Source organism: Hippopotamus amphibius, chromosome 9 (genome assembly GCF_030028045.1).
Source record: "Hippopotamus amphibius kiboko isolate mHipAmp2 chromosome 9, mHipAmp2.hap2, whole genome shotgun sequence".
NCBI lineage: Eukaryota > Metazoa > Chordata > Mammalia > Artiodactyla > Hippopotamidae > Hippopotamus > Hippopotamus amphibius.
The window spans coordinates 38234942-38262032 of record NC_080194.1 but is presented as its reverse complement, the minus strand read 5'-3'; the positions used below and the strand labels follow the sequence as shown (position 1 = coordinate 38262032).

The window sequence follows — 27091 nt, the reverse complement described above, 5'->3', positions numbered from 1 at the left end:
ACATGGATGATCTTGGAGGGTATTATGTATAGTGAAATAAATTAGAAAGAGAAAGAAAAATACTATATGGTATCACTTCTATGTGGAATCAAAAAATTACAGTGAATTATTGAATATCACAAAAAGGAAAGAGACTCGCTCATATAGAGAACAAACTACCAGTTGCCAGTGCAAAGAGAGAAGAGGGGAGGAGCAAGACGGGATAGGGGATTAAGAGGTATAATCTACTATATATAAAATAAATAAGCTACAAAGACATATTGTACAACACAGAAAATATAGCCAATATTTTATAATAACTATAAATGGAGGATAAAATTTAAAAATTATGAATCACTATATTGTATACCTGCAACTTAAATAATACTATCCATCATTTATACTTGAATAAAAGATGTGATATATATATATATACACACAAATGAAATGCTACTCACCATTAAAAAAAGAATGAATCTTTGCCATTTGCAACAACACACATGGACTTAGAGGGTATTATACTAACAAGTCAGAGAGAGAAAGAAAAATGCTGCATAATATCACTCACATGTGGAATCTAAAAAATAAAACGAACTGGTGAATATAACAAAAAAGAAACAGACTTGCAGACACAGAGAACAAACTAGTGGTTACCGTGGGGAGAAGGAAAGGACGAGGGGCAAAATAGGGGTAAAGGATTAAGAGGTACAAACTTCTAGGTATAAAATGAATAAGCTACATAGATATATTTTACAGCATAGGTAATATACCCAATATTTTATAATAACTATAAATGGACTATAACTCCTAAAAATTGTGAATCACTGTTGCACACTTGAAACTTACATGGTATTATAAATCAACTCCACCTCAAAAGAATAAAAATTTTAAAATAAATATGTTCATATGCCAAAACTGAAAAAAAACATTCCCACACATACACTTTTTCCAGGTCTATGGGACTTCCCTGGCAGTCCAGTGGTTAAGACTGCATGCCCAATGCAGGAGGCACGGGTTCAGTCCCTGGTCAAGGAACTAAGTTCCCACATGCCATGATTCCGCAAGCCGCACGGCACAGCCAAAACATAAATAAATAAATAAAAATTTAACTCTAGGTCCATAAAGAGAGGTGTACAAGGATATAGACAGTAGTAGTATTTTGGGTAATAATTAATTATAGGTCCCACAGTTATATATCAAAAGGGATAATGGGCATAATGGAAGTTGAGCAGTGCTCAAAAATGAAGTCAACTCACACAGAGCACCATGTATAGATTTTTTAAATTTTTATTTTATATTGGAGCATAATTGATTAACAATCAGGTGTTAGTCTCAGACGTACAGCAGAGTGATTCAGTTATTCATATACACATAGCTATTCTTTTTCAAATTCTTTTCCCTTTTAGGTTATTACAGAATATTGAGCAGGAAAAATTACTGTCATACTTTCTCTCTGAAAAACTCGTATTTTCGCAGTAATATTTTCTTCAAATTCCTCTTGCATTTTTATAATTATAATAGCATGATTAAAGTCATGATAAGGTAATATCTAGCCATTCAGTAGCATAATTTTGGATGTCCCTATGTTTTAAGCATGTGCAGGATTCCGTGGGAACTTCTGAGTGAGTTTATAGGATCAGTGGAAGATGTCAAGTGTGTATATGCAAACGAATACAAACATGTAAGGATGTATGTAAGACACCCATGCCCAGGAGACTAACTGTCTACAGAGCATATGTCAATGTAGGGCTAGATGCCCAGAGATCCTTCCTTTTAGAGAGAAAGAAAATCATTTCTTCTCCCATCTGCCTGCCTTCCTGTCCCAGAATGGCCTTTTGGGCCAAAGGAAGCTGGTATAAAGATGTTCCCAGAGGGCAGAGTCCCTGAGGCTCTAGAGTTATAATTACCCCCAAATACTTCAGGAATTCTCTAAGGCTGCAATATCAGTGTTGCCAGACCCCATGGTTAACATATTCTGTATGTCTGGGTAAAGAAAGCTATACCAGGATTAACCAGAAGACAGAAGAGACCTATCTCTTCACTGGAGATCTGTGTTCCTTTCCATCCCTGTGTCAGTACTGCTGAAGTCGTCTGAAAACCAGGTAGTAAGTACTGCCTCCTGGCTCAGGTGAGTAGGCACAGGTGAAAGCCTGTGCTCTGAGGCCTTCTTCTCTCCTTTGACCTCCGCTTACCTTCTCAGATCTTTTGTTCAGTGGTGACAGAGGTGCAGAGGAGCTGGAGTTTGTCCATAGGAGATAAAGGGGTGGAGGGGAGCTGGAAAGTACATCATCTGGAGCCCAGTTATGAACACTTCAACCATTTCAACAATCAGTATGGAAACTGGGGGCAAAGTATTTGCCCACAAATACTGGAATCATGGTGGTAGGAACTGAATTTACTCTATATAACTCAACCTAAGAACAGAGACCACAATTGGGGGTCAGCTGGGGGTGTCAGAAAGTAGTTCCTCAGATTTCAGTTCATTCAAAATTATGTCTAAAAGCTACAGCTGCCAAAACCAGAAAATGATGCCCAAAAGATCAATGAGTTATCTGCCATTGGATACCCTCCATAATGTCTGTAACTACACTTCGGAGAAATGCTTATAGGTCTGCCTGAATTCTGTGGAGTTAGGTAATCCCTAACAACACTTCCACTTCTTAAAACAGAGCTTCCATAGTGCTATGCTGTGGCCTATCCTGCAGTTTAGGAAAAGGCTTGGGTGGCTGGGTCCCCACTTTAGTCTTGGACCTTCAGCTTTCCTGGCTTCTTCCTACCCATGGCTGGAACCAGAAACCATTGGCTTCAGGTCCTCGGTCCTAGTGCTGCCCTTGATAAATTCTGATTGCAAAGATGGAAAGAGGAGAGAGGACAAATGCTTCTTTACTTTACTTCTAAGGCTGCGTGGATTGTTCAGTGCTTCTTGAACGATGTATGCATTGAAGGACATGTAAGAACAAACATTCCATAGAGAAGAAAAGGAGAAAAGAAAGGTAAGAGAGTGGAGAAAAGAGACAATAATCCCATCACATTGTTCTTAGGAATTCCATCCTACGTCTAGAAATAATAATCCCAAAGCTCTTGAGAAAAAAAAAAATCATGCTTCTTCCCCCAGGCTCCCCATGGACACTCATGTCCGAATCACCAGTTCCAACTGGCTGTACCCACCAAAGGTCATTTCAATATTTGCCCAGCTTCCATGCAGGCAATTTTTAATTCTCTCAGCAAATACTTTGTATTCACTAGATAAGAAAAGCTTCCTGAAGATGGTGAGAATTGGGGCTGTGACTGGTAAGACTTAAATGTAAAACTGTTGCAGAATAAGACCAGAGGATGAAATGGGCAGAGATCCAGTGAAAAACCTGAAAGAAGAAGGTGGCGTTTGGAGGGGATATTTGGAACGTGGCAGCCTGGAGTTGTACATGGTGTGGATACAAGCAAAACTAACAGGAGCTCCGTCATTGTGGCAAGTGGTGGGCTTGAGACATTTTTTTTTTTGCCTCAAATTTATAAGTGAGTGAATGTTTTATAAGAGAAAGAGGCAGAGAAAGGCAGAGTTGAATGAACATAGTGCCCAGAACATGGAGAAGGTCCTTTGGTCACAACTCAGCACTGGAAGTTATGTTTCTATGAACTTTTATCTTAAAGACATCGTGTACTTTCAGTATCTCTCACTCTTTGTGGGCAACTACACAGGGCAAAGCCCTGAACTACTAGAAAAGATGAACTGAGTAGAGGTGAAGAGTGTGTGGTTATGAAATACTAAAGAAACAAGCAAACAAAAAAACAGAGAATATGGCTATGGAAATTGTTTTAGATTCTCTATTGAATCCTTAGGAAGTTGCCTCTTAAAGGACAAACCCAGGAAAACAATAATAAGAGATACAATACTATGGTGGACTAAGAAGGAAATTGGACTCCACGAGCAGTGGGAAGCAGGAGTCATTTGCAAGTGGAAGGAAAAGGAGTTCCAGACAGCTGGAAAAGCGCCCTTAGGATGGCGGAGTGAGAGACCTGAAAACATATAAAACGATATGGCAAACAATAGAAGCATTTCTACCTCATTGTGGTGACACAGGACACAACTGTATACATATATTCAATGGCTTTGAACCTGAATTTTGTCTCTTCCACATCAAAACCCTAGCAGTTAAACTGTGGAAAAGACACATAATACCACTAAAGCAATTTGTCCATTTGAAAAGGTAAATTATTAAGATAGTCAACTTTCCCCACTCACTTCAGAGTATTGTTAGTATTAAATGACATATGTTTAAAATTCATTCCAAAATTGTCAGTCACTGCTAATGTATTCTGTTATTAACAAGAGAAAAAGAATTGGAAGATGATCTAAATCTCTTCTACATACGAGGTGGGAAGGCCATGCTTGGCGGATACCAGCTGGACAGGACCCTTTGCCTGGGGAAGCAGAGGACTAGGAGCAGTGGAGAGAGGAGCCCTGGGAGGGGAGGCCCCTCCTCCCTCCTCTGAGAGCCAGCCCCGGTTACTAACAGGCACCCTCTGCTGAGGAGAACCTGGGAGGAGCCAGCTGAGCACGACTGGAACTGCATTTGGAGAATAGAAATCATAACTGGAAACAGAAACACTATTTGAGCCACTGCAGAAACAAAAGTAGATGTCTATTTGTATGAAAATACAGTTCACTTCTGTGTTCACAGTTTGATCCTTTTCCTTATCACCCCGCCCCCACTCCAAAGCTGTTTCTCTTCTATCTTTCTGTTTTCAGAACTATTAATTGTACCATGGGTGAATTTCTTTTTTATAATATTGATGATACAAGTACATTATCATAGAATTATTTATTAGGACCGGAGGGAACCCTAATAGAAATTATTCGAATCTAACACACTGGATTAGGATTAAACAGGAACAGGTTTAGCCTAATCCTGTAAGGGTGGTTAAGATTTTGAGAATCAGTTCCCTTGTTTGTAATGTGGTGATAATAAAACATATCTCACAGGAGGATGAAGGATAAAAATGAGATGAAACCCTAGATATTTGAGCACAGTTCTCAGCAAATGGTAAGAGTTCAAAAGCTGAACAACATGTAGTTTTATATTATGTTAGTGAGACTAGTGAGAAATAAAGAGGGAAGTTCATAAACTCCCGATAAAAAGTTTCTAAACACTCAAGATAACACTTTATATGAAATTCTGTCTGTGTGGACAGATTTAAATACAATGAACTGCATAATTTGAAGGACCCCAGAAAGTCCTGACCTATACACTTTGCCAAGTTACAGACTTCTTTTGACTCTCTGTCACAATTCAGAAGGAGGAGAAACTTAGAATCCTTTATCTCTAATGTAAATGAGGGTACCACATCACTTTACTCACAATTCTTTTTCTCCAGCCTGTCCCCCATGCCCTGTAGTCAGCCCTTCCCTACAGTCTCATAAAAGTTTATGCAAGAGCCTGTCATTGTTCATAGCATTTATTACTAACATTATCTGTTGTCCACAGGATGGCTTTACTTTTCCCTCCTTCAGAGTAGGAAGTTTCTAATTCAATTTTGTGACCCTCATACATAACAGCTTGCCAAGGGGAGAGTTTAAATAATGAGAGAACAACGGCAACATTGAACTCATGCCTGGACGATGGGGGAAATAGGTACCTGGATCATTATACTAAAGTTGGAAACGAGAAACAGAAAGGAGATGGAAGGACTTTAAAGTTGGACTTCATCACTGTCACACTAATGCAACCAGAAGAATCAGTTTGTTTAATGATAGGTATCAGTCCTGCATAGCTTGATGAAATTGCTCTATCTCCTTTTAAGTTTGTTTCTTCCAGAAGTTAGGAATCCTACTAATATGAAGACCTAAGAAATAGAGTGAACAAAATCCATTTTTAGGAAGAATCCGTACCTACCAAATTAAAATGACTTTTTAGATAAAATGCAAATTAAGTAATATTATTTTCACTGTATAATTTTTTAAATCTTTAACGCAAAATAAATACAGCTGAAAGGTCACATTGTTGTGACTGGGGGTCTACAGCCATATATCTGAGTCTCCAGTTTGTGCCAAGCTCTGCTACTCATTTGTATGTATTGTTACAGTTAAACTGTACATATGATGGTTTATGTGATCATTTTTAAAAAATGAAGAAACATGAGTATGAATTTAGAGACACTGTTATAAAGTAGCTTTCTAAGTAATTTTATTCTTCTCTTCATTTTCTATAAACATCTAACAATTCTATTAAAAATAAACCTTCAACAAATCAAACATTTATAAAGAAATCATACCACCTCATCTTTCCTTATTGTTTAAAATAATATCCCATCATGGCACAGAGGATAAACAGATAAATTCACTTAGTGCTGGAGAATATGCTAGGATCTACAAGTCACTTAAGTAAAGCAATTTGTTTTATCTCCATGTACCTTGAAACAGTAGCTAATTTTTATCCTAATTTTACAGAGCACTGAAAAGAAGCTGTAGAAATATATGACAAAATATGACATCACACCAAAATGGCACCATCTCCACTGAGGTTTCAGGCTTCCTCCTGAATTGTTTTGTCAGGTCCCCCAGCTGGCAGCTCTGGCTGTCCCTGCCCCTCAGCCTCCTCTTGCTCCTGGCCTTGGGGGCCAGCACCACCCTCCTGATCACCATCCGGCTGGAGGCCTCTCTGCATGAGCCCATGTACTACCTGCTCAGTCTCCTCTCCCTGCTGGATGTGGTGCTCTGCCTCACCGTCATCCCCAAGGTCCTGGCCATTTTTTGGTTTGACCTCAAGTCCATCAGCTTCTTTGCCTGCTTCCTTCAGATGTTCATCATGAACAGTTTCTTTGCCATGGAGTCCTGCACATTCATGATCATGGCCTATGACCGCTACGTGGCCATCTGCCATCCACTCAGGTACCCATCCATCATCACTGACCAATTTGTAACCAAGGCAGCCATTTTTATTTTGGCCAGAAATGGCCTTTTGACAGTGCCCATCCCCATTCTGTCAGGACGTCTCCATTATTGTTGGGGAAATGTCATTGAGAACTGCATCTGTGCCAATATGTCTGTCTCCAGGCTCTCCTGTGATGATGTTACCATCAATCGCCTCTACCAATTTGCTTGTGGATGGACTTTGCTGGGATCTGACCTCATTCTCATCTTCCTCTCCTACACCCTCATACTGAGGGCTGTGCTGAGACTCAAGGCAGAGGGAGCTGTGGCCAAGGCCCTAAGCACATGTGGCTCCCATTTCATTCTTATCCTCTTTTTCAGCACCATCCTTCTGGTTTTTGTCTTCACTCTTATGGTGGAGAAGAGGGTGACCTCTGTGCCAGTCTTGCTCAATGTCCTCCACCACGTCATCCCAGCAGCCCTCAACCCCATTGTTTATGGGGTGCGAACCCAGGAAATCAAGCAAGGAATCCAAAGGTTACTGAAGAAAGGAAGGTAATTAGGACAACTGGATCTCTGCTTTCCTAAAATAGGATGGCTTTTGAATCAATAATGGATGAGTGGACTGAAGTTCATATCTACGATTTTTTATCTCAAACTGGATAAACCATTTTTGTGCCCCCTTTAATAAAGCTTCAGTTTCATATAGAGTTTCTCTTTCTCTCACTCCTCCAACAGGAATCTCCCTGGGTCTTTCTACCCTTTTTCCGCACTTATTACCCTATTTTGTCCAAAATATTAAGCTTCCTTAAGCAGGTTCTAAAGTGAGAGATTTATGTTCCTGAATAGACAACTGTTAATATGTCATACATTGTACATGCTTGAGTGTGCAACTGTGGATATTTTGTGGACTGTGTTGTATAATTTGTAATGTGTTCTTATTGTTATTTCCACTGAAGAGAGCATATTGGAGACAAAGACATAGGAGTTGAAAGTTCAGTCCTAACTAGTGGAAGGTTACTACTAGTCTGGAATTGGGTCTTTTTCTCTCAACCTTCAATCATATCACAGGCTTTCTTCATCTCACTGTCTCACTGTCTCTCTCTCTCTCTTTTCTTCTCTTCTTCTCAATGTGCATTGCAAGAGGGCAGGTTTTTTTTTTTTTCCTGAGTGCTCATGTATGCAACAATTATCACATAGTTTTAGTGGATTTAAGAGACTACTAACTTGTTCCCCAAAATGTCTGTGCTCTGGACACGTATCTTTTGGATCCAGGGTGTCACAGTCAATGACATGCAAACACAGCTATGCTAATGAGTTAAAGAATGGTAAGCACTGTCATATGAGATTCAGTAATAATACTTAAACATAAAGTAGACTAAATGAGCATTATTTCTTATTAATTTTACAGTATCTAAGCACACTTGTGTCCTGGGAATTCTGTTAGCTATTAAGGTGCAAAAATAAATAGAACACTATTATTGCTTTCAGAAGCTCAAAGTTTCGTTAGGAGGAATCCAAATAATAATTCCAAAAATATATTCTTCTCAAATGAAAAGGGTAAGGAATGCAATAATATGCCTCTATGGGCATTAAAATACTTGGCAACATAGAAAAGCATCGGATAGAGTTTGAAGGTCTGAGTTGTACCACCACACACACAAAAAAATTAGTTTCCTGAGAACAAATAAGTTGGTCTTGCTGTGTTTCATGTTACTATATATTACCTGAAAATAGTGAACAATTTGTTTAGAAGATCCTTTCTAGATATAAGATTTGCGCCTCAATGACAACTTATAAGTGTGTTATGGTGTTTTGACCATGGAAGGAAAATATCCCCCAAAGTTTAGTACTATTCTCAAAGTCTGGTTCTTTCAGTCTTCACTGAAAGCACCAGGGATATGTCCCTTCCCCTACTTAAGCTTTCATTCTGCAAAGCTCTGTCCATTTCTTTTTCTTCTTCACCTCACAGTGAAGAACAATAAATTGGTGTTTGATTTCTCTGCTCCTGCATAGCACTATAGGCTACTATTTGAAAAATAAGCATGCACTCACATAAAAAGCAATAAGTAAAGGCATATATCAATATTTTAATCAAGGAAAATTTGCTGTTCAAAAGTAAAAAGCAATCTGTCAAGATACAGCTTGGTTCACACCACAGGTAACCTTTTTCTTTATTACTTGAAGAAGAGGATCTCCCCCAAAAATCTCATTCACTCAAAAATTTCAGCATAAGAAGAATGTCTTAGTTTAAAATTGCATAACTGGATACCAATGGGAAGGTTTATATATAGATATAATATTCAGCTAACATAAATATAAGATACTACATCTTATGAAATATTAAAAGTCTGCAAGTTTTAAATATGTATAAATATATATATATACACACATATAAATAGCTGTAGAGAAAAAAAATTTTGCCTGCTACTCCAGTAAACAACAAATGTTGCCCATCCACCAAACCATCAGCCACTGTAGCCATCCCCAATGGCAGACCCCTGAGTAGAACTCAGGATGAAGGAAAACAGGACACGGTGAGAAGGCAGCAGCAATGAACCATGAAGAGAACCTTCACCAGAACATGACTATGCTGGTGACTTGATCTTGGACTTCCTGCCTCCATAACTATGAGAAATAAATTTCTGTTGTTTGTAAGCTACCCAGTCTGCGCTACTTTGCTGTAGAAACACAAAGGAACTAAAACATTCTTTAAAGCAAAACAACTAAATCTAGATTTCCAACATTGTAAGATTCCCATCATCCAACAAAAAATCAGTAGCCATACTAAGAAGCTGGAAAATATGACCCATAACTAGAAGAAAATTCAGTTAACACAAGCATAAATTGAAATTACAAAAAAAATAAAGGAATTACAGATGATGGATTATAAAGATAAAAATATTAAAAAAAGATTTATAAATATGAAAAAGGATTTATAGAAAAATGTAGAAATAAAAAGAGGGTATAAAAAATAATCTAATAGAATTTCTAGAGTAAAAAGTATATAATATCTGAATCAAAAAAAGTTCATTGAATGGGTTTATAGCAGATTTAACACTGCAGGGGAAAAAAAGCCAAAAACCATAGAAGTGTAACCTATTTAAACTAAAGCATAAAGAGAAATAATGCAGAAGAGATGTATAGAAAAATGTAGGGAGAAAAAAATGTGAGGCAATACTAACCAGTCCAGTATTCATGCACTTGGTAATTGAAGGCGTTGACAAAATGGAAGTAGGGAAGAAAAAAATAGTGACAGTATACAGGGATTTTAAAAATATGCAGAAATAAAATGCATGGCAAAAATAGAAAAAAAAATATGGATTGGTAAATTAGAAGTATGTATTTATGAATTCTAACTTTATATGTGAAGTGGCCTAGTATTATTTGAAAGTTGACTGTGAAAACTGAAAAATGCATATTGAAAACCCTACAGCAGAAAATAGCCAACTTTTTCTTTACAAAACCCAGGTTTTTAATGCCAGGATTTTAAGGTCATATGGTCTCTGTTACAACCACGCTTCCATATAGAATAAAAGAAGCCATGTATGAGGATTGGCTAATCATAACCATAGAGTAAATGTGTGCCGTTTAAATCAGTGGTCTTGGTGAAGGAAGGTATGTCCATTTTGACACCCAAGACGCATTTGACAACATCCAGAGACATTTTTGCCTCTGACAACTGTGGATACCAGAGGTAAACAAAGGGGCGGTGCAGATAACAAATAGTGAGGGGAGACCAGGAATGCTGTTAACCACCCCGCAGTGCACAGGATGGACTCACACATACGACAAGAGCTGTCTGACCAAAATGTCAATGCTGCTTGAGAAACCCTGCTCGAAATGATCCACATAAAAAGAAGAAACAGACATACGAGATCTAAAAAAAAAAAAAAATGGAACTCTCATCTTATGTAGTTTCTACAAGAAATTTATTTTAACTACAAAAACAGAGAGGTCTTCAACTAACAGTGCTGGAGAGGTGGCCAAGATGGTAGAGGAGGAAGACCCTGAGCTCACCTCCTCCCACGGGCACAACAAATTATAACAAATTACAATATTTTTTAATGTTTTAACTTGATTAAATATAAATTGGTATCCTTCTTTCCTCACTGATTTTTATGGAGTTTGTAATTTTTATCAATTTTATTAAGGTATTATTTATATACAATAAAATGCATCTGGTATAATGAGTTTTTATAAACCACCAAAATCAGGAAAAAGACTATTTCCATCACTGAAAAATTTGCCTCATGTTCACTCGCAGTTGAGCTTTTCCTCTACCCCTGGCCTTGGGCAAATGGTGATTACTTAATGCAACGTTGCATTAGCTTTCCATATTCTACAATTTCATATTGTGGAATCAGGCCAAATGTATTTTGTGTTTGGCTCTGTGAAAATTAATACAGGGGAACCCTATTACTACGGAGTCGGGGGCCAAAAGGAGGAGCTGTCATGCAGTACCACGGGAAGTCAATTAACAGGAAGAATTATCTATTGTAGACCCCAACAGAAGAATCATCCACAGGAAATGTCCATCAATTATGGGCCCAATGAGGAAAAGATGTACGTTGCATCTCCTACAAGAAATCAACTACCCTAGCAACTCAGCCAATGAGAAACCATCATCACCCTGAACTCTCACTTTCCTCCAACGTACTTTCATTCAAAACAAGCCCTCCTAACATTTTTCTTATTCTCTAAAATAACTTTCTCTCTCTTGTCTGTTGTTCTCGCCTGTGGTTTTTGCTATAGCTTGCTTGTCCTGAACTGTAGTCCCTCTGCTATTCCTAAATAAACCCATTTTTTTCTGGTAAAATAACCTGACTAGTTCCTATATATGTTTTCTTTTTGTTTGTTTTTATTGACGTATAGTTGATATTCAATACTATATGTTTCAACTGTACAATAGTTATTCAATATTTATATACTTCACTAACTGATCACCACGATGAGTCTAGTAATCATCTATCACCATAAAAGTTATCAAAATATTATTGACAATATATTCCCTATGCTGTACATTACATCCCACTGACATTTATTTTATAACTGGAAGGTTCTATCTCTTAATCCTCTTCACCTCTTTCACCCAAACCCGCAAACCCCTCCTCTCTGGCAACCAAAAGTTGTTCTCTGTACTTATGAGTCTGTTCTTGTCTTTGTTTTGTTTGTTCATTTGTTTCTATTTCCAACAGCTCCTTTTGTTAATATACTGTTTTGAAGTTTCATCTACACAGCTGTGTGCTCCAGCAGTTCACCATTTTTATGGGTAAATAGTGCTCCATTGTGGGTATGGATCACAGTTTGTTCACCTATTTACCTCTTGATGAGCATTTAAGTTGCTTCCAGATTTTATCTACTCTGAATGAAACTGTTATGAACATGCATGTCAAGACTTTGTGTGGATATATGTTTGAAGTTCTCCTTGGTAAATGTTAGAAGTGGATTGCAAGATTGTATGCTAGGGCTAATCTTAACTTTCTAGCAGACTGCCAAACTGTTTTGAACAGTCATTGCTCCATTTTACATTCCCACCAGCAGTCAGCCTTCCAGTTCTTACTTCCTCCACATCCATGCCAACATTTGGTGTTGTCAGTCATTTTAAATGTCAGCCATTCTTAAAGCTGTGCAGTGGCATCTCATCATAATTGTAATTTGCATTGCTCTAATAGGCCATTTAAATGGCTTCTTTCGAAAAAGTCTATTCAAGTCTTTTGTTTATTTTTTTAACTGGGTTACTTCCTTTATGCTTAAGCAATAGCACTCTATATTCTAGAAAAGAATGCTTTGCAGAAATATGCATCATGAAAATTTCTCGCAACCTACGGCTTGCTTGCCTTCTCATTTTCCCATTTTTATTTTTTAAAGAGCAGTTATTTTAAATTGTGAGAAAATATAACTGTTATTAAATTCTCTTGCACGTTTTTGTCCTAGTTAAGAAATAATTGCCTGTCTTAAGTTTATAAAGATTTTCTCCAACAGCTTCTAATAATTTTTGCATTAAGATTTTAGGTATCATTCTATAACATAATGTTTGTATGTGGTATTGTATAATGACTGGGTTTTTTGGTTTTTTGTTTTGTTTTTTTTATGGAAATACACTTGTTCCATCAGCATTTGCTGAAAACACTACAATTTCTCCCATTGAATTACCTTGGGCCCTTAGTCAGAAAGCAATATTTGCAACTGTATAAGTCTATTTCTGGACCTTCCATTCTTTCCCATTACATCAACCTATGCATACTTACCCTGAAAACACAGCGTCTTGATTACTTTACCGTATTTTGTGTAATGAAATGAGATAATGTGAGTCCTCCAAAGCTGTTCCTTCTTAAAGTTGTCCTTACTCTTCTACATCCTTTGAATTTCATATAAATTTTAGAAGCAGCTTGTCAATTTCTACAAAAGGCTGCTGGGATTTTTATTAGGATTACATTGAATCTACAGATCAATTTGAGGAGAATTTATGTCTTGAATATTTTGCACCTTCAAACCCATGAAAATAGCATATATTTACATTTTTTTTACATCTTTCTTAATTTATCTCAGCAATATTTTTGTTCCCATGTACAAATCTTGCACATATTTTTAAAAAGTAGTCCTAAATATTATACTTTAATACTATTTTAAATGTTTTTAAAGTTCATTTTCCAATAGTTTATTTCTCATGTATGGAAAAAAATAATTTTTATCTGTTGACCTTGTATTCTGAGATATTTAATTATTAGTTTGTGTAGTTTTTAAAATTGAATTTGTAAGATTTTCCACATACTTGATATGGTTTTGTTTAAATAAAGACAATTTTGCTTCATTCTGTCCAAACTATATGCTTTTTTTCCTTTAATTTATTGCACTGCTTAGGAATCCAGTACAATGTTAACTGGAAATGGTGAGAGTTGATTTCCTTACCTTTTCTCTTATATCATCAAGTATGACATCAGCTGTTTGGAATCAATTTGGAAAAGTTTCTTTCTTATCCTTGTTTGTTTAGTATTATTATGAAAGGGTAATGAATTCTGTTGAATGTTTTTCTGATTTGATTGAGATGGTTATATGTTTTTCCCTCTATTTTGTTGATACAAATAACTGGATCAATTTATATTTTATTGTTAGACCAACATACAACAGAGGAATGGATGAAGAAGATGTGGTATATATATGTGTGTGTGTGTGTGTGTGCGTGCGCCTGTGCATACATATGTGTGTATGTGTATATATACATATAGCAACAACATTGGATGGACTTGCTGGGTATTATGCTTAGAGAAATAGGTTGCACAGAGCAAGACAAATATTGTGAGATATCACGTTTGTGGAATTTAAAAAAAAACTAATGAATATTACAAAACAGTAACATATTCACAGATATAGATAAAAGCTAGTGGGCAAAGGGAAAAGGGGAAGGGAAAAACAGAGAGGGAATTGAGGTACAAACTACCCTCTATAAAATAAATAAGCTACAAGGATATACTCCACAACACAAGGAATATAGCCAATATTTTATAACTACTATAAATGGAGTATAACTTTTAAAAATTGTGAATCGTGGTTAGTGACAAGATGGTGGGGTAGGAGGATGTGTGCTCACTCCCTCTTGTAAGAGCACCGGAATTACAACTAACTGCTGAACGAACAATCATGGACAGAAAGACACTGGAACTCTCCACAAAAGATACCTCACATCCAAACACAAAGGAGAAACCAAAAAGAGACAGCAGGAGGGGTGCAATCGCATTAAAATCAAATCCCAAAAATGCTGGGTGGGTGACTCACAAACTAAAGAACAGTTATACCACAGAAGTCCGCCCACTGAAGTGAGGGTTCTGAGCCCCACATCAGCCTTCCCAACCTGGGGGATCTGGCAATGGGAGGAGGAATCCCCAGAGAATCAGATTTTGAAAGGCAGCAGGATTTGATTGCAGGACTTCCACATGACTGGGGGAAACAGAGACTCCACTCTTGGAGGGCACACAAAAAAAAGTGTGCTCACCAGGACCCAGGGGAAGGAGCAGTGACCCCATAGGAGACTGAACCAGATCTACCTGCTGGTGTTGGAGGGTTGCCTGCAGAGGTGGGGGGCAGCTGTGGCTCACTGCGGAGACAGGGACACTGGAGGCAGGGGTTCTGGGAAGTGCTCATCGGTATGAGCCCTCCCAGAGTCCACCATTAGCCCTACAAAAGAGACTGTAAGCTCAAGTGCTGGGTCACCTCACGTCAAACAACATGTCACTGAGCTCCACCCACCAAATCAGATTAAAGCTTTACTGAGCTCTGCCCACCCAGCCCAACCCACCATCAGTCCCTCCCATCAGGAAGCACACATGATAGCTTCTACCACAAGAGGGCAGACAGCAGTATCAAGCAGAATTAGCAGTATTTCATTTTGTGGAACTGAAAACCACAGCCACAGAAAGATAGAGAAAATGAAAAGGCAGAAGACTGTGTACCAGATGAAGGGACAAGATAAAACCCCAGAAAAACAACTAAATGAAGAGGAGGTAGGCCCTTCCAGAAAAAGAATTCAGAATAATAATGGTAAAGATGATCCAGGACTTTGAAAAAAGACTGGATGCAAAGATCGAAAGTTGAAAGAAAAGTTTACTAAAGACCTAGAAGAATTAAAGAACAAGCAAACAGAGATGTGCAACACAATAACTGAAATGAAAAATACACTAGAAGGAACCAATAGCAGATTAACAGAGGCAGAAGGGCAAATAAGTGACCTGGAGGACAGAATGGTGATAATCACTGATGCAGAAAAGAATAAAGAAAAAAGAATGAAAAGAACTGAAGACAGCCTAAGAGAGCTCTGGGGCAATGTTAAATGCACCAGCATTCACATTGTAGGGGTCCCAGAAAGGAGAAGTGACAGAGAAAGGACCCAAGAAAATATTGGAAGAGATTATAGTTGAAAACTTCCCTACCATGGGAAAGGAAATAGGCACCCAAGTTCAGGAAGCACAGAGAGTCCCAGGCAGGAGAAACCCAAGGAGAAACATGCCAAGACATATAGAAGTCAAATTGACAAAAATTAAAGACAGAAAAAAGTTATCAAAAGCAACAAAGGAAAAACGACAAATAACATACAAGGGAACTCCCATCAGGTTAACAGCTGATTTCTCAGCAGAAACTCTGCAAGCCAGAAGGGAGTGGCATGATATATTTCAAGTGATGAAAGGGAAGAACCTACAACCTAGAATACTCTACCCAGCAAGGATCTCATTCAGATTCGACAGAGAAATCAAAACTTTACAGACAAGCAACAGCTAAGAGAATTCAGCACCACCAAACCAGCCCTATAGCAAATGCTAAAGGAACTTCTCTAAGTGGGAAACATAAGAGAAGAAAAGGACCTACAAAAACAAAAACAATACAATTAAGAAAATGGTAATAGGAACATACATGTCAATAATTACCTTGAATGTAAATGGATTAAATGCACCAACCAAAAGACACAGACTGGCTGAATGGATCCAAAAGCAAGACCCATATATATGCTGTCTACAAGAGACCCACTTCAGACCTAGGGACACATACAGACTGAAAGTGAGGAGATGGAAAAAGATATTCCATGCAAATGAAAATCAAAAGAAAGCTGGAGTAGCACTATTCATATCAGATAAAATAGACTTTCAAATAAAAAATATTACAAGAGACAAGAAAGAACACTACATAAAGATCGAGGGATCCATCCAAGAAGAAAAGATAACAATTATAAATATATATGCTCCCAATATAGGAGCACCTCAATACATAAGGCAAATGCTAACAACTGTGAAAGAGGAAATCAACAGGAACACAATAATAGTGGGTGACTTTAAACCCCACTTACACCAATGGACAGATCATCCACAAAAAAATTAATAAGGAAACACAAGCTTTAAATGACATGATAAATCAGCTTGATTTAATAGATATCTATAGGACATTACATCCATAAACAGCAGACTACACATTCTTCTCAAGTGCACATGGAACATTCTCCAGGATAGATCACATTTTGGGTCACAAATCAAGCATTGGTAAATTTAAGAAAATTGAAGTCATATCAAGCATCTTTTCTGACCACAACGTTATGAGATGAGAAATCAATTACAGGAAAAAAATTGTAAAAAACATAAACACATGTAGGCTAAACAATATGCTACTAAATAATCAACAGATCACTGAAGAAATCAAAGAGGAAAACAAAAAATGCCTAGAGACAAATGACAATGAAAACACAATGATCCAAAACCTATGGGATACAGCAAAGGCAGTTCTAAGAGGGAAGTTTTCAGCAATACAATCCAACCTCAAGAAACAAGAAAAATCCCAAATAAATAATCTAACCTTACACCTAAAGAAGCTAGAGAAAGAAGAGCAAACAAAACCCAAAGTTAGTAGATGCAGAGAAATCATAAAGATCAGAGCAGAAATAAATGAAATAGAAACAAAGAAAACAATAGCAAAAATCAATAAAACTAAAAGCTGGTTCTTTGAGAAGATTAACAAAATTGATAAATCTCTAGCAAGACTCATTAAGAAAAAGAGGGAGAGGACTCAAATCAATAAAATTAGAAATGAAACAGGAGAACTTACAACAGACACTGCAGAAATAAAAAGCACCATAAGAGGCTACTACAAGCAACTATATGCCAATAAAATGGACAACCTGGATGAAATGGACAGATTCTTAAAAAGGTATAAGCTTCCAAGACTGAATCAGGAAGACATAGAAAATATGAACAGACCAATCACAAGGAATGAAATTGAAACTGTGATTAAAAATCTCCCAACAAACAAAAGTCCAGGACCAGATGGATTCACAGGTGAATTTTATCAAACATTTAGAGAAAAGCTAACACCCATCCCTCTCAAACTCTTCCAAAAAATTGCAGGGGAAGGAACACTCCCAAACTCATTTTATGAAGCCACCATCAACCTGATACCAAAGTCAGACAAAGATACTACAAAAAAAGAAAATTACAGACCAATAACACTGATGAATGTAGATGCAAAAATCCTCAACATAATACTAGCTAACAGAATCCAACAACACATTAAAAGGATCATACACCATGATCAAGTGGGGTTTATCCCTGGAATGCAAGGATTCTTCAATATATGCAAATCAATCAATGTGATACACCATATTAACAAACTGAAGGATAAAAACCACATGATCATCTCAATAGATGCACAAAAAGCTTTTGACAAAATTCAACACCCATTTATGATAAAAACTCTCCAGAAGGTGGGCATAGAGGGAACCTACCTCAACATAATAAAGGCCATATATGACAAACCCACAGCAAACATCATTCTCAATGGTGAAAAACTGAAAGCATTCCTTCTAAGATCAGGAACAAGACAAGGATGTCCACTCTCACCACTACTAGTCAACATAGTTTTGGAAGTCCTTGCCACAGCAATCAGAGAAGAAAAAGAAATAAAAGGAATCCAAATTGGAACAGAATAAGTAAAACAGTCACTGTTCGCAGATGACATGATACTATACATAGAAAATCCTAAAGATGCCATGAGAAAACTACTTGAGCCAATCAATGAATTTGGTAAAGTTGCAGGATACAAAATTAACCCACAGAAATCTCTTGCATTTCTATATACTAACAATGAAAGATCAGAAAGAGAAATTAAGGAATCAATCCCATTCACCATTGCAACAAAAAGAATCAAATATCTAGGAATAAACCTAACCAAGGAGGTAAAAGACCTGTACTCAGAAAACTATAAGATACTCATGAAAGAAATCAAAGACAACACAAACAGATGGAGGGACATACCATGTTCTTGGATTGGAAGAATCAACATTGTGAAAATGACTACACTACCCAAAGCAATTTACAGATTCAATGCAATCCCTATCAAATTATCAATGGCATTTTTCACAGAACTAGAACAAGAAATTTTACGATTTGTATGGAAATGCAAAAGACCCCGAATAGCCAAAGCAATCTTGAGAAGGAAAGACGGAGTTGGTGGAATCAGGCTTCCTGACTTCAAACTATACTACAAGGCCACAGTGATCAAGACAGTATGGTACTGCAACAAAAACAGAAATATAGGTCAATGGAACAGGATAGAAAGCCCAGAGATAAACTACGGTCAACTAATCTATGACAAAGGAGGCAAGGATATACAATGGAGAAAAGACAGTCTCTTCAATAAGTGGTGCTGGGAAAACTGGACAGCTACATGTAAAAGAATGAAATTAGAACACTCCTTAACACCATACACAAAAATAAACTCAAAACAGATTAAAGACCTAAATGTAAGGCCAGACACTATAAAACTCCTAGAGGAAAACATAGAAAGAACACTCTTTGACATAAATAACAGCAAGATCTTTCTTGATCCACCCCCAGAGTAATGGAAATAAAAACAAAAATAAATAAGTGGGACCGAATGAAACTTCAAAGCTTCTGCACAGCAAAGGAAACTATAAGCAAGATGAAAAGACAACCCTCTGAATGGGAGAAAATATTTGCAAATGAATCAACAGACAAAAGATCAATCTCCAAAATATATAAACAGTTCATACAGCTCAATATCTAAAAAACAAACAACCCAATCAAAAAATGGGCAGAACACCTAAATAGGCATTTCTCCAAAGAAGACATACGGATGGCCAAGAGGCACATGAAAAGCTGCTCAACATCACTAATTATTGGAGAAATGCAAATCGAAACTACAATGAGGTATCACCTCACACCAGGTAGAATGGGCATCATCAGAAAATCTACAAACAGTAAATGCTGGAGAGGGTGTGGAGAAAAAGGAGTGCTCTTGCACTGTTGTTGGGAATGTAAATTGATACAGCCACTATGGAGAACAGTAGGGAGGTTCCTTGAAAAACTAAAAATAGAGTTACCATATGACCCGGCAATCCCACTCCTGGGCATATACCCAGAGAAAACCATAATTCAAAAAGACACATGCACTCCAATGTTCATTGCAGCACTATTTACAATAGCCAGGACATGGAAGCAACCTAAATATCCATCAAAAGATGAATGGATAAAGAAGATGTGGTACATATACACAATGGAATATTACTCAGCTGTAAAAAGGAATGAAATTGGGACATTTGTAGAGATATGCATGGACCTAGAGACTGTCATACAGAGTGAAATGAGTCAGAAAGAGAAAAACAAATATCGTATATTAACACATATATGCGGAATATAGAAAAATGGTACAAATCAACCAGTTTGCAAGGAGGAAATAGAGACACAGATGTAGAAAACAAACATATGGACACCAAGTGGGGAAAGCAGGGAGGGTTGGGGGGGGGAATAAACTGGGAGATTGGGATACCAAATTGTACACTCTAAATATATGCAGTTTATTGTATGTTAACTGTATCTCAATAAAAAAAATAAAATGAAATGAAAAATAAATAAATAAAAATAAAAATTGTGAATCGCCATGTAGATCACCTAAAACTTACATATTATTGTAAATTCAACTATACCTCCATAAAAAATAATTTTAAAAATGTTTATAAGCCATAACTAAATGAAAATTCCTGCACATACACTTTTTCCAGACCCATAAAGAGAGGTGTACAAGGATAAAAACAGTATTTCGGGTAATAATTAATTATAGGTCATGTGGGTGTTGGCCTCTTAAATCAAAAGGGATAATGGGCATAATGGATATTGAACAGCACTCAAAAATAATAAAGTTGGACTTCCTAGGTGGGGCAGTGGTTAAGAATCCGCCTGCCAATGCAGGGGACATGGATTGGAGCCCTGCTCTGGGAAGATTCCACATGTCATGGAGCAGCTAAGCCTCTTCGCCACACCTATTGAGCCTGTGCTCTAGAGCCCATGAGCCACAACTATTGAAGCCCACATGCCTAGGGCCCATGCTCCACAACAAGAGAAGCCACTACAATGAGGAGCCCGTGCACCACAAGGAAGAGTAGCCCCCACTTGCAGCAACTAAAGAAAGCCCGTGTGCAGCAACAAAGACCCAATGCAGCCAATAAATAAATAAAATAAATAAATAAATTTTAAAAATAATAATAATAATAAAGTCAACTCACACAGAGCAACATATAACATATATTTCTAAGATTTAGTGTTGAAGGAAAATAAAAAAATAATATCAGATTTATAACCCAACAACATTTATACAAATTCAACATCCAACCATCATTCTTCCATAAAAAAACTTATAGATAAATAAGCATACTGGAGATTAATTAGTAAGGCACATTTTAAGTATACTAGCAATTTCACTGCTCAAAAAGGAAGAGAACTAGGAAAAATATTGATATGTGCAGAAGAAAGTGAAATAAAAATGAAACAAAAGAAGGACCTTAAGGAAATTGATGATGCTCATCCCATAACTTAAAAAGTGTGAATAATTCACATAAGGTTCAATATGAAAATAAAAATAAAGGAAAAAATCATGTTTCTTAAGAACCAGTTGTATACATATCCCATTTAAAAATCTTCCATGCAGCAAAAATTACCATTGTATTTTCTGTCTGAAAAACACATTGTGTTTTATCAGTAATATTTTCTTCAATTTTCTCTTGTATTTTATCATTATTATGCCATGATAAAAGTCATGATAAACTAACATCAGTCCAATCAATAGCGTGATTTTGGATGTCCCTATCTATTAAATATGTTCAGGAATCCCGTGAGAACTTCTGAGTGAGTTTATAAGATTTATGAAAGTTGCTAAGTGTGCATATGCATATATACATATGCATATGCATGTATATGAATATGTAAGCATGTATGTAAAACTTATACCCTGGAAACTGACTGTCCACAGAGCACAGGGCTGGATTTCCAGAGGTCTGTTCTTTTAGAGAGAAAGAAAATCATTTTCTTCTTCCATATGCCTGCCTCTGAACCAGAATGGCCTTTTGGTCCAAAGGGAGTAGATAATGGAGAAATTCCCAGAGGGCAGAGTCCCAGAGGCTCGAGTTATAACTACCACAGGTACTTTGGGAAATATCCAAGGCTCCAATATCAGTGGAGCCAGACCCCATCCCCACATCTTCTGTAAGTCTGGTGAAGGGTGCCTGAAAGGAAGCTATTCCAAGATTAAAACAAGAAGACTGGGGAGACCTACATCTTCAGTCCAGGTCTGTGTTCCTTTCCATTCCTGAGTCAGTAGCATTGAAGCAGTCTGAAAACGGGGTATTGGATAAGCATCGGGTCTCAGGTGAGTAGGCACAGGCGGGGGCCTCTGCTCTGAGAACTTGTTCTCTTCTTTGCCCACCTATTATCTTCTCAGAATTTTTGCTTGGGGGTGAAAGAGATGCAAAAGAGCTGGGGTTTGTCCAATGGAGACTACTGGGAGGTTGGAGGGACAGCTGGAAAGTGCATCATCTAGAGCTCATATATGAAAATTTGGGGATTTCAACCAAAAATTTGGAAATTGGGGGCAAAGTATTTGCCACTAATGCAGGAATCATGGGGTAGAAATTAAATCTAGTGTACATAACTCAACAGGTTGAAGACAGAAAACACAGCTGGGGGATGAGTGGGGGTCAGAAAGAAGTTCCTCAGGTTTGGGGTCCATCTAAATAATTTCTAAAAGCTATCACTGCCAAAATCAGGAAACTATGTCTGAAAATGAATGAGGTATCTCTCTGGATACCTTCAGAGAGATGTCTTACAAGTCTGTCTGAGTTTTGCAGAGTTAGGTGATCCCTAAAAAAACCCTCCACTTCTTAAAACAGGGCTTCCATAGTGCTATGCTGTGGCCTACCCTGCAGGCTGGGGAAAAAGCTCGGGTGACTGGGTCTCTACTTTAATCTTAGACCTTCAACCTTCCTGGCTTCTTCTTACTCATTGCTAGAACCAGAAACCATTAGCTTCAGGTCCTCAGCCCTAGTGCTGCCCTTGATAAATTCTGATTGCAAATAAAGATGGAAACAGGAGAGGGGAAGAAGCTAACACTTCTATATTTTACTTCTAAGGCTGAATAGGTTGTACAGTGCTTTTTGAATAACATATGCATTGAAGAACATGTAGGAATAAACATTCCAGGGAAAAGAGAAGGAGAAAAGAAGAGTCAGTGCGTGAGGAAAAGAGAAAAAATAATCCTCCTGCATTGTTCTCAGAAATTTCATCCTACTGCTAGAAATAATTATCTCAAAGTTCTTCAGGAGATGAAATCATGCTTCTTCCTCAAGACTTCCCCATGGACACTCATGTCTGAATGAGTTGTTCCAACTGACTCTACCCCCAGAAGGTCATCTAAGATTTGTCCTCATTTCATGCAGGTAACTCATAATTCTTCCTGGAAGTGCTTTGAAATCCCTATATAAGAAAAACTTCCGGAAGATAGTGAGATTTGGGGCTATGACTTGTAAGACTTAAGTGTGAAACTTTTGCAGAGTAAGATCAGAGAATGAGATGAGCAAAGATCAAGTGACAAAACCTGAAGGAAGGAGGTAGTGTTTAGAGGGGACATTTGGACTTTGGCAGCCTGAAGTTGTACACAGTGTGGGTACAAGCAAAGCTAATAGGCACTCCATCACTGTGACAAGTGGTGGGCTTGGTAGATTTTTTGCTTGAAATTTATAAGTGAATGAATGTCTTCTAAGAGAAAAACAGAGTTGAATGAACATAGTGCCCAGAACATGGAGAAGATCCTTTGGTCACAACTCAACATTGGAAGTTATATTTCTATGGACTTTTATCTTAATGTCATCCTGTACTTCCAGTGTCTCTCTCTCTTTGTGGGCAACTCCACCATGCAAAGCCCTGAAATATTAGACAAGATGCACTGAGTTGCGATGAAGTGTGTGGGGTTACAAAATAGAAAAAAAAAAAAAAAACAAGAAAAACAGAGAATATGGCAATAGAAATAGTTTTAGAAAGGTTAATTGAATACTTAGGAAGCAAAACCGGGAAAACAATAATGGTGGACTAAGAAGGAAATTGAACTCCACGAGCAGTGGGAAGCAGGAGTCACAGTAGCAAGTGGAAGCAAAAGAGAGATTCCAGACAGCTGGGAAAGTACGTTTAGGATGGTCCAGTGAGAGACCTGCAAACATATGGCAAATAAGATATGTATTTCTACCTCACTGTGGTGATGCAAGACACAGCTGTATGCATATATTCACTGGCTTTGGATATGACTTTTGTTTTCTACATCCAAACTCTACCAGTTAAACTGCAGAAAAGACACATAATACCACTGAACCAATTTGTCCATTTGGAAAGGCAAAGTATTAAGATAGTTAACTTCCCAGACTTAGAGTATTATGAGTCATAAAGGACATAATATGTTTACAATTCAATTCAATACTGTCAATTCAGTACTGTCATTACTAATGTACTCTGTTATCAGCAAGGAAAGAAAAGGAAATAGAGGATCATCTAAATCTCTTCTATATATTAGGTGGGAAGGCCATGCCTGGCAGACACCAGCTGGACAGGACCCTTTGCCTGGGGAAGCAGAGGACTAGGAGGAGTGGAGAGAGGAGCCCTGGAAGGGGAGGCTCCTCCTCCTTCCTCTGAGAGCCAGCCCTGGTTACTAACAGGGACTTTCTGGTGAGCAGAATCTGGAAAGAGCCAGCTGAGCAGGATTGGAACTGCATTTGGAGAATAGAAATCATAATTGGTAACAAAAACACCATTTGAACCACTATAAAAAGAAAAGTAGGTTTCTATTGATATAAAAATGTCGTTCAGTTCTGGGTTCACAGTTTGATTAAAACTTCCTTTCCATTATCACCCTGCCTCCACTCCAAAGCTATTTCTCCTCCATCAGTTCTGTTTTCAGAACTAGCAATCGTATCATGGGTGTTGTTTGTTTTCTTTTTCATCCTATTGATGAGGTAAGTACATTACCATAGAATTATTTATTAGGGCCAGAGGAATCCTAGAAATTATTCACACCCAACCCACTGTACTATGCAAGGTTGGGATTAACCTAATACTGCATGGGTGGTTCAGATTTTGAGAATCTGTTCTCTTGTTTGTAATTTGGGATGATAAAGCATCTCTTAGGATGGTGAAGGATTAAATGGATGAGGCCCTAGGATATTTGAGCACAGTCTGAGCAAGTGGTAAGTGTTCCAAAATAATTAATATATTATTTTATGTACGTTAGGCTCCAGAGCAGTTTTTAAACTCCTGATCAAAAGGTTTCCGAATCCGTGAATAAAACTTTATGTGAGAACTCTGTGTACACAGATTTAAATAAAATGGATCACATGATTTGAAAGACCCTAAAAAGAATTGACCTATACATTTTGCCAAGCTCCAGCCTTCTTTGAACTCACTGTCACAATTCAGGGAGAACCTTAGAATCACTATCTCTAACATAAATGAGGGTACCACATCACTTTATTCACAATTCTTTTTTCCAGACTATTCCCCATGTCAGTTAGTCAGCCCTCCCCTAGTCTCTCATAATAGTTTATGCAAGACCCTATCATTGCTCATAGGATTATTATTTATTATTATCCATTCCCCAGAATGGCTTTAGTTTTACATCCTTCAGAGTAAGGACAATTCCTTATTCAATTCTGTGATCCTAGTTTTGATACCTAAAAGAATGCCAAGAGGAAAGTTTAAATGATAAGAGAACAATGGCAACATTGAACCAGTGCGTGGAAGGCACTTTTAGTTTCTCTAAAGACTTAACAGTTCTATTAAAAACAAACCTTGAACAAATCAAATATTTATAAAGAAATCTTATCACTTCATCCTTCTGTATTGTTTAAAGTAACAAGAATATCCCAGCCTGTAACAAAGGATATACACATAAATTCACTTAGCACTGGATAAACTGCTAGGATCCACAAGTCACTTAAGTAAAAGAATTTGTTCTATCTCCATGTATCTTGAATCAGTAGCTAATTTTTATCCTAATTTTACAGATCACTGAAAGGAAGCTGTAGAAATACATGACACAACATGACAGCACACCAAAATGGCACCATCTCCATTGAGGTCTCAGACTTCCTCCTAAACTGTTTACTCAAGTTCTCCAGCTGGCAGCTCTGGCTCTCCCTGCCCCTCAGCCTCCTCTTCTTTCTGGCCATGGGGGCCACCGCCACCCTCCTGACCACCATCTGGCTGGAGGCCTCTCTGCACGAGCGCATGTATTACCTGCTCAGCTTCATTGCCCTACTGGACGTTGTGCTCTGTCTCACCGTCATCCCCAAGGTCCTGGCCCTTTTTTGGTTTGACCTCAAGTCCATCAGCTTCTTTGCCTGCTTCCTTCAGATGTTTATCATGAACAGTTTCTTTGCCATGGAGTCCTGCACATTCATGATCATGGCCTATGACTGTTATGTGGCCATCTGCCATCAACTGAGGTTCCCATCCATCATCACTGTCCAATTTGTCCTTAAGGCAGCCATTTTTATTTTGGCCAGAAATGTCATTTGCACAGTGCCTATCTATACCCATCCTCTCTGCTCAACTCCACTACTGTCGGGGAAATGTCATTGAGAACTGCCTCTGCACCAATATGTCTGTGTCCAGGGTCTCCTGTGATAATGTTACAATCAATCGCCTCCACTAATTTGCCTTAAGCTGGGCTCTGCTAGGATCTGACCTCATCCTCATCTTCCTCTCCCACACCTTCACCCTGAGGGCTGTGCTGAGACTCAAGGCAGAGGAAGCTGTGGCCAAGGCCCTAAGCACATGTGGCTCCCACTTCATCCTTATTCTCTTCTTCAGCACCATCCTCCTGGTCTTCATCCTCACTCTTGTGGTGAAGAAGAAGGTGTCCCCTGATGTGCCAGTCTTGCTCAATGTCCTCCACCATGTCATCCCTGCAGCCCTCAACCCCATTGTTTATGGGGTGCAAACCCAGGAGATCAAGCAAGGAATCCAGAGGTTACTAAAGAAAGGGTAGTAATTAGCACAACTGGATTTCTGCACCCCTAAAATAGGATGGCCTTTGAAACAGTAATGGATGAGTGGCTTTCTATGTCTGTGGGTCTATTTCTGCTTTGTAAATAAATTCATTTGTATCTTTTTTTTTTCTTTTTTTGAATTCCACCTATAAGTGGTGTCATATGATACTTACGTTTCTCTGTCTGGCTTATTTTGCTTAGAAAGCAAACTTATAGTTACCAAAGGGGAAAGGGGAGGGAGTGATAAATTAGGAGTTTGGTATTAACATATACACACCACTATGCATAAAACTGATAAACAACTGTATAGCATAGGGAACTACACTCAATTTTTGTGATAACCTATTAGGGAAAAGAATGTGAAAAAAGGTAGCTATGTATGTATA

At 37.9% G+C, this 27091-nt stretch overlaps 1 protein-coding gene and 1 pseudogene across 1 annotated transcript; both read left to right on the top strand.

The window, feature by feature from the left end:
- Positions 1-6461: 6461 nt before the first annotated feature.
- Positions 6462-7406, top strand: LOC130861604 (olfactory receptor 56A3-like). The gene has a single exon (XM_057750647.1). It carries the CDS (start codon positions 6462-6464, stop codon positions 7404-7406), a length of 945 nt encoding a protein of 314 aa, XP_057606630.1.
- An 18349-nt stretch (positions 7407-25755) lies between these two features.
- LOC130861703 (olfactory receptor 56A3-like) lies at positions 25756-26704 on the top strand (annotated as a pseudogene).
- The last annotated feature ends 387 nt before the right edge of the window (positions 26705-27091 follow it).

Coding starts and splice junctions, on each gene's coding strand:
- LOC130861604 (XM_057750647.1), top strand. CDS start 6,462: ATGACATCACACCAAAATGGCACCATCTCCACTGAGGTTTCAGGCTTC.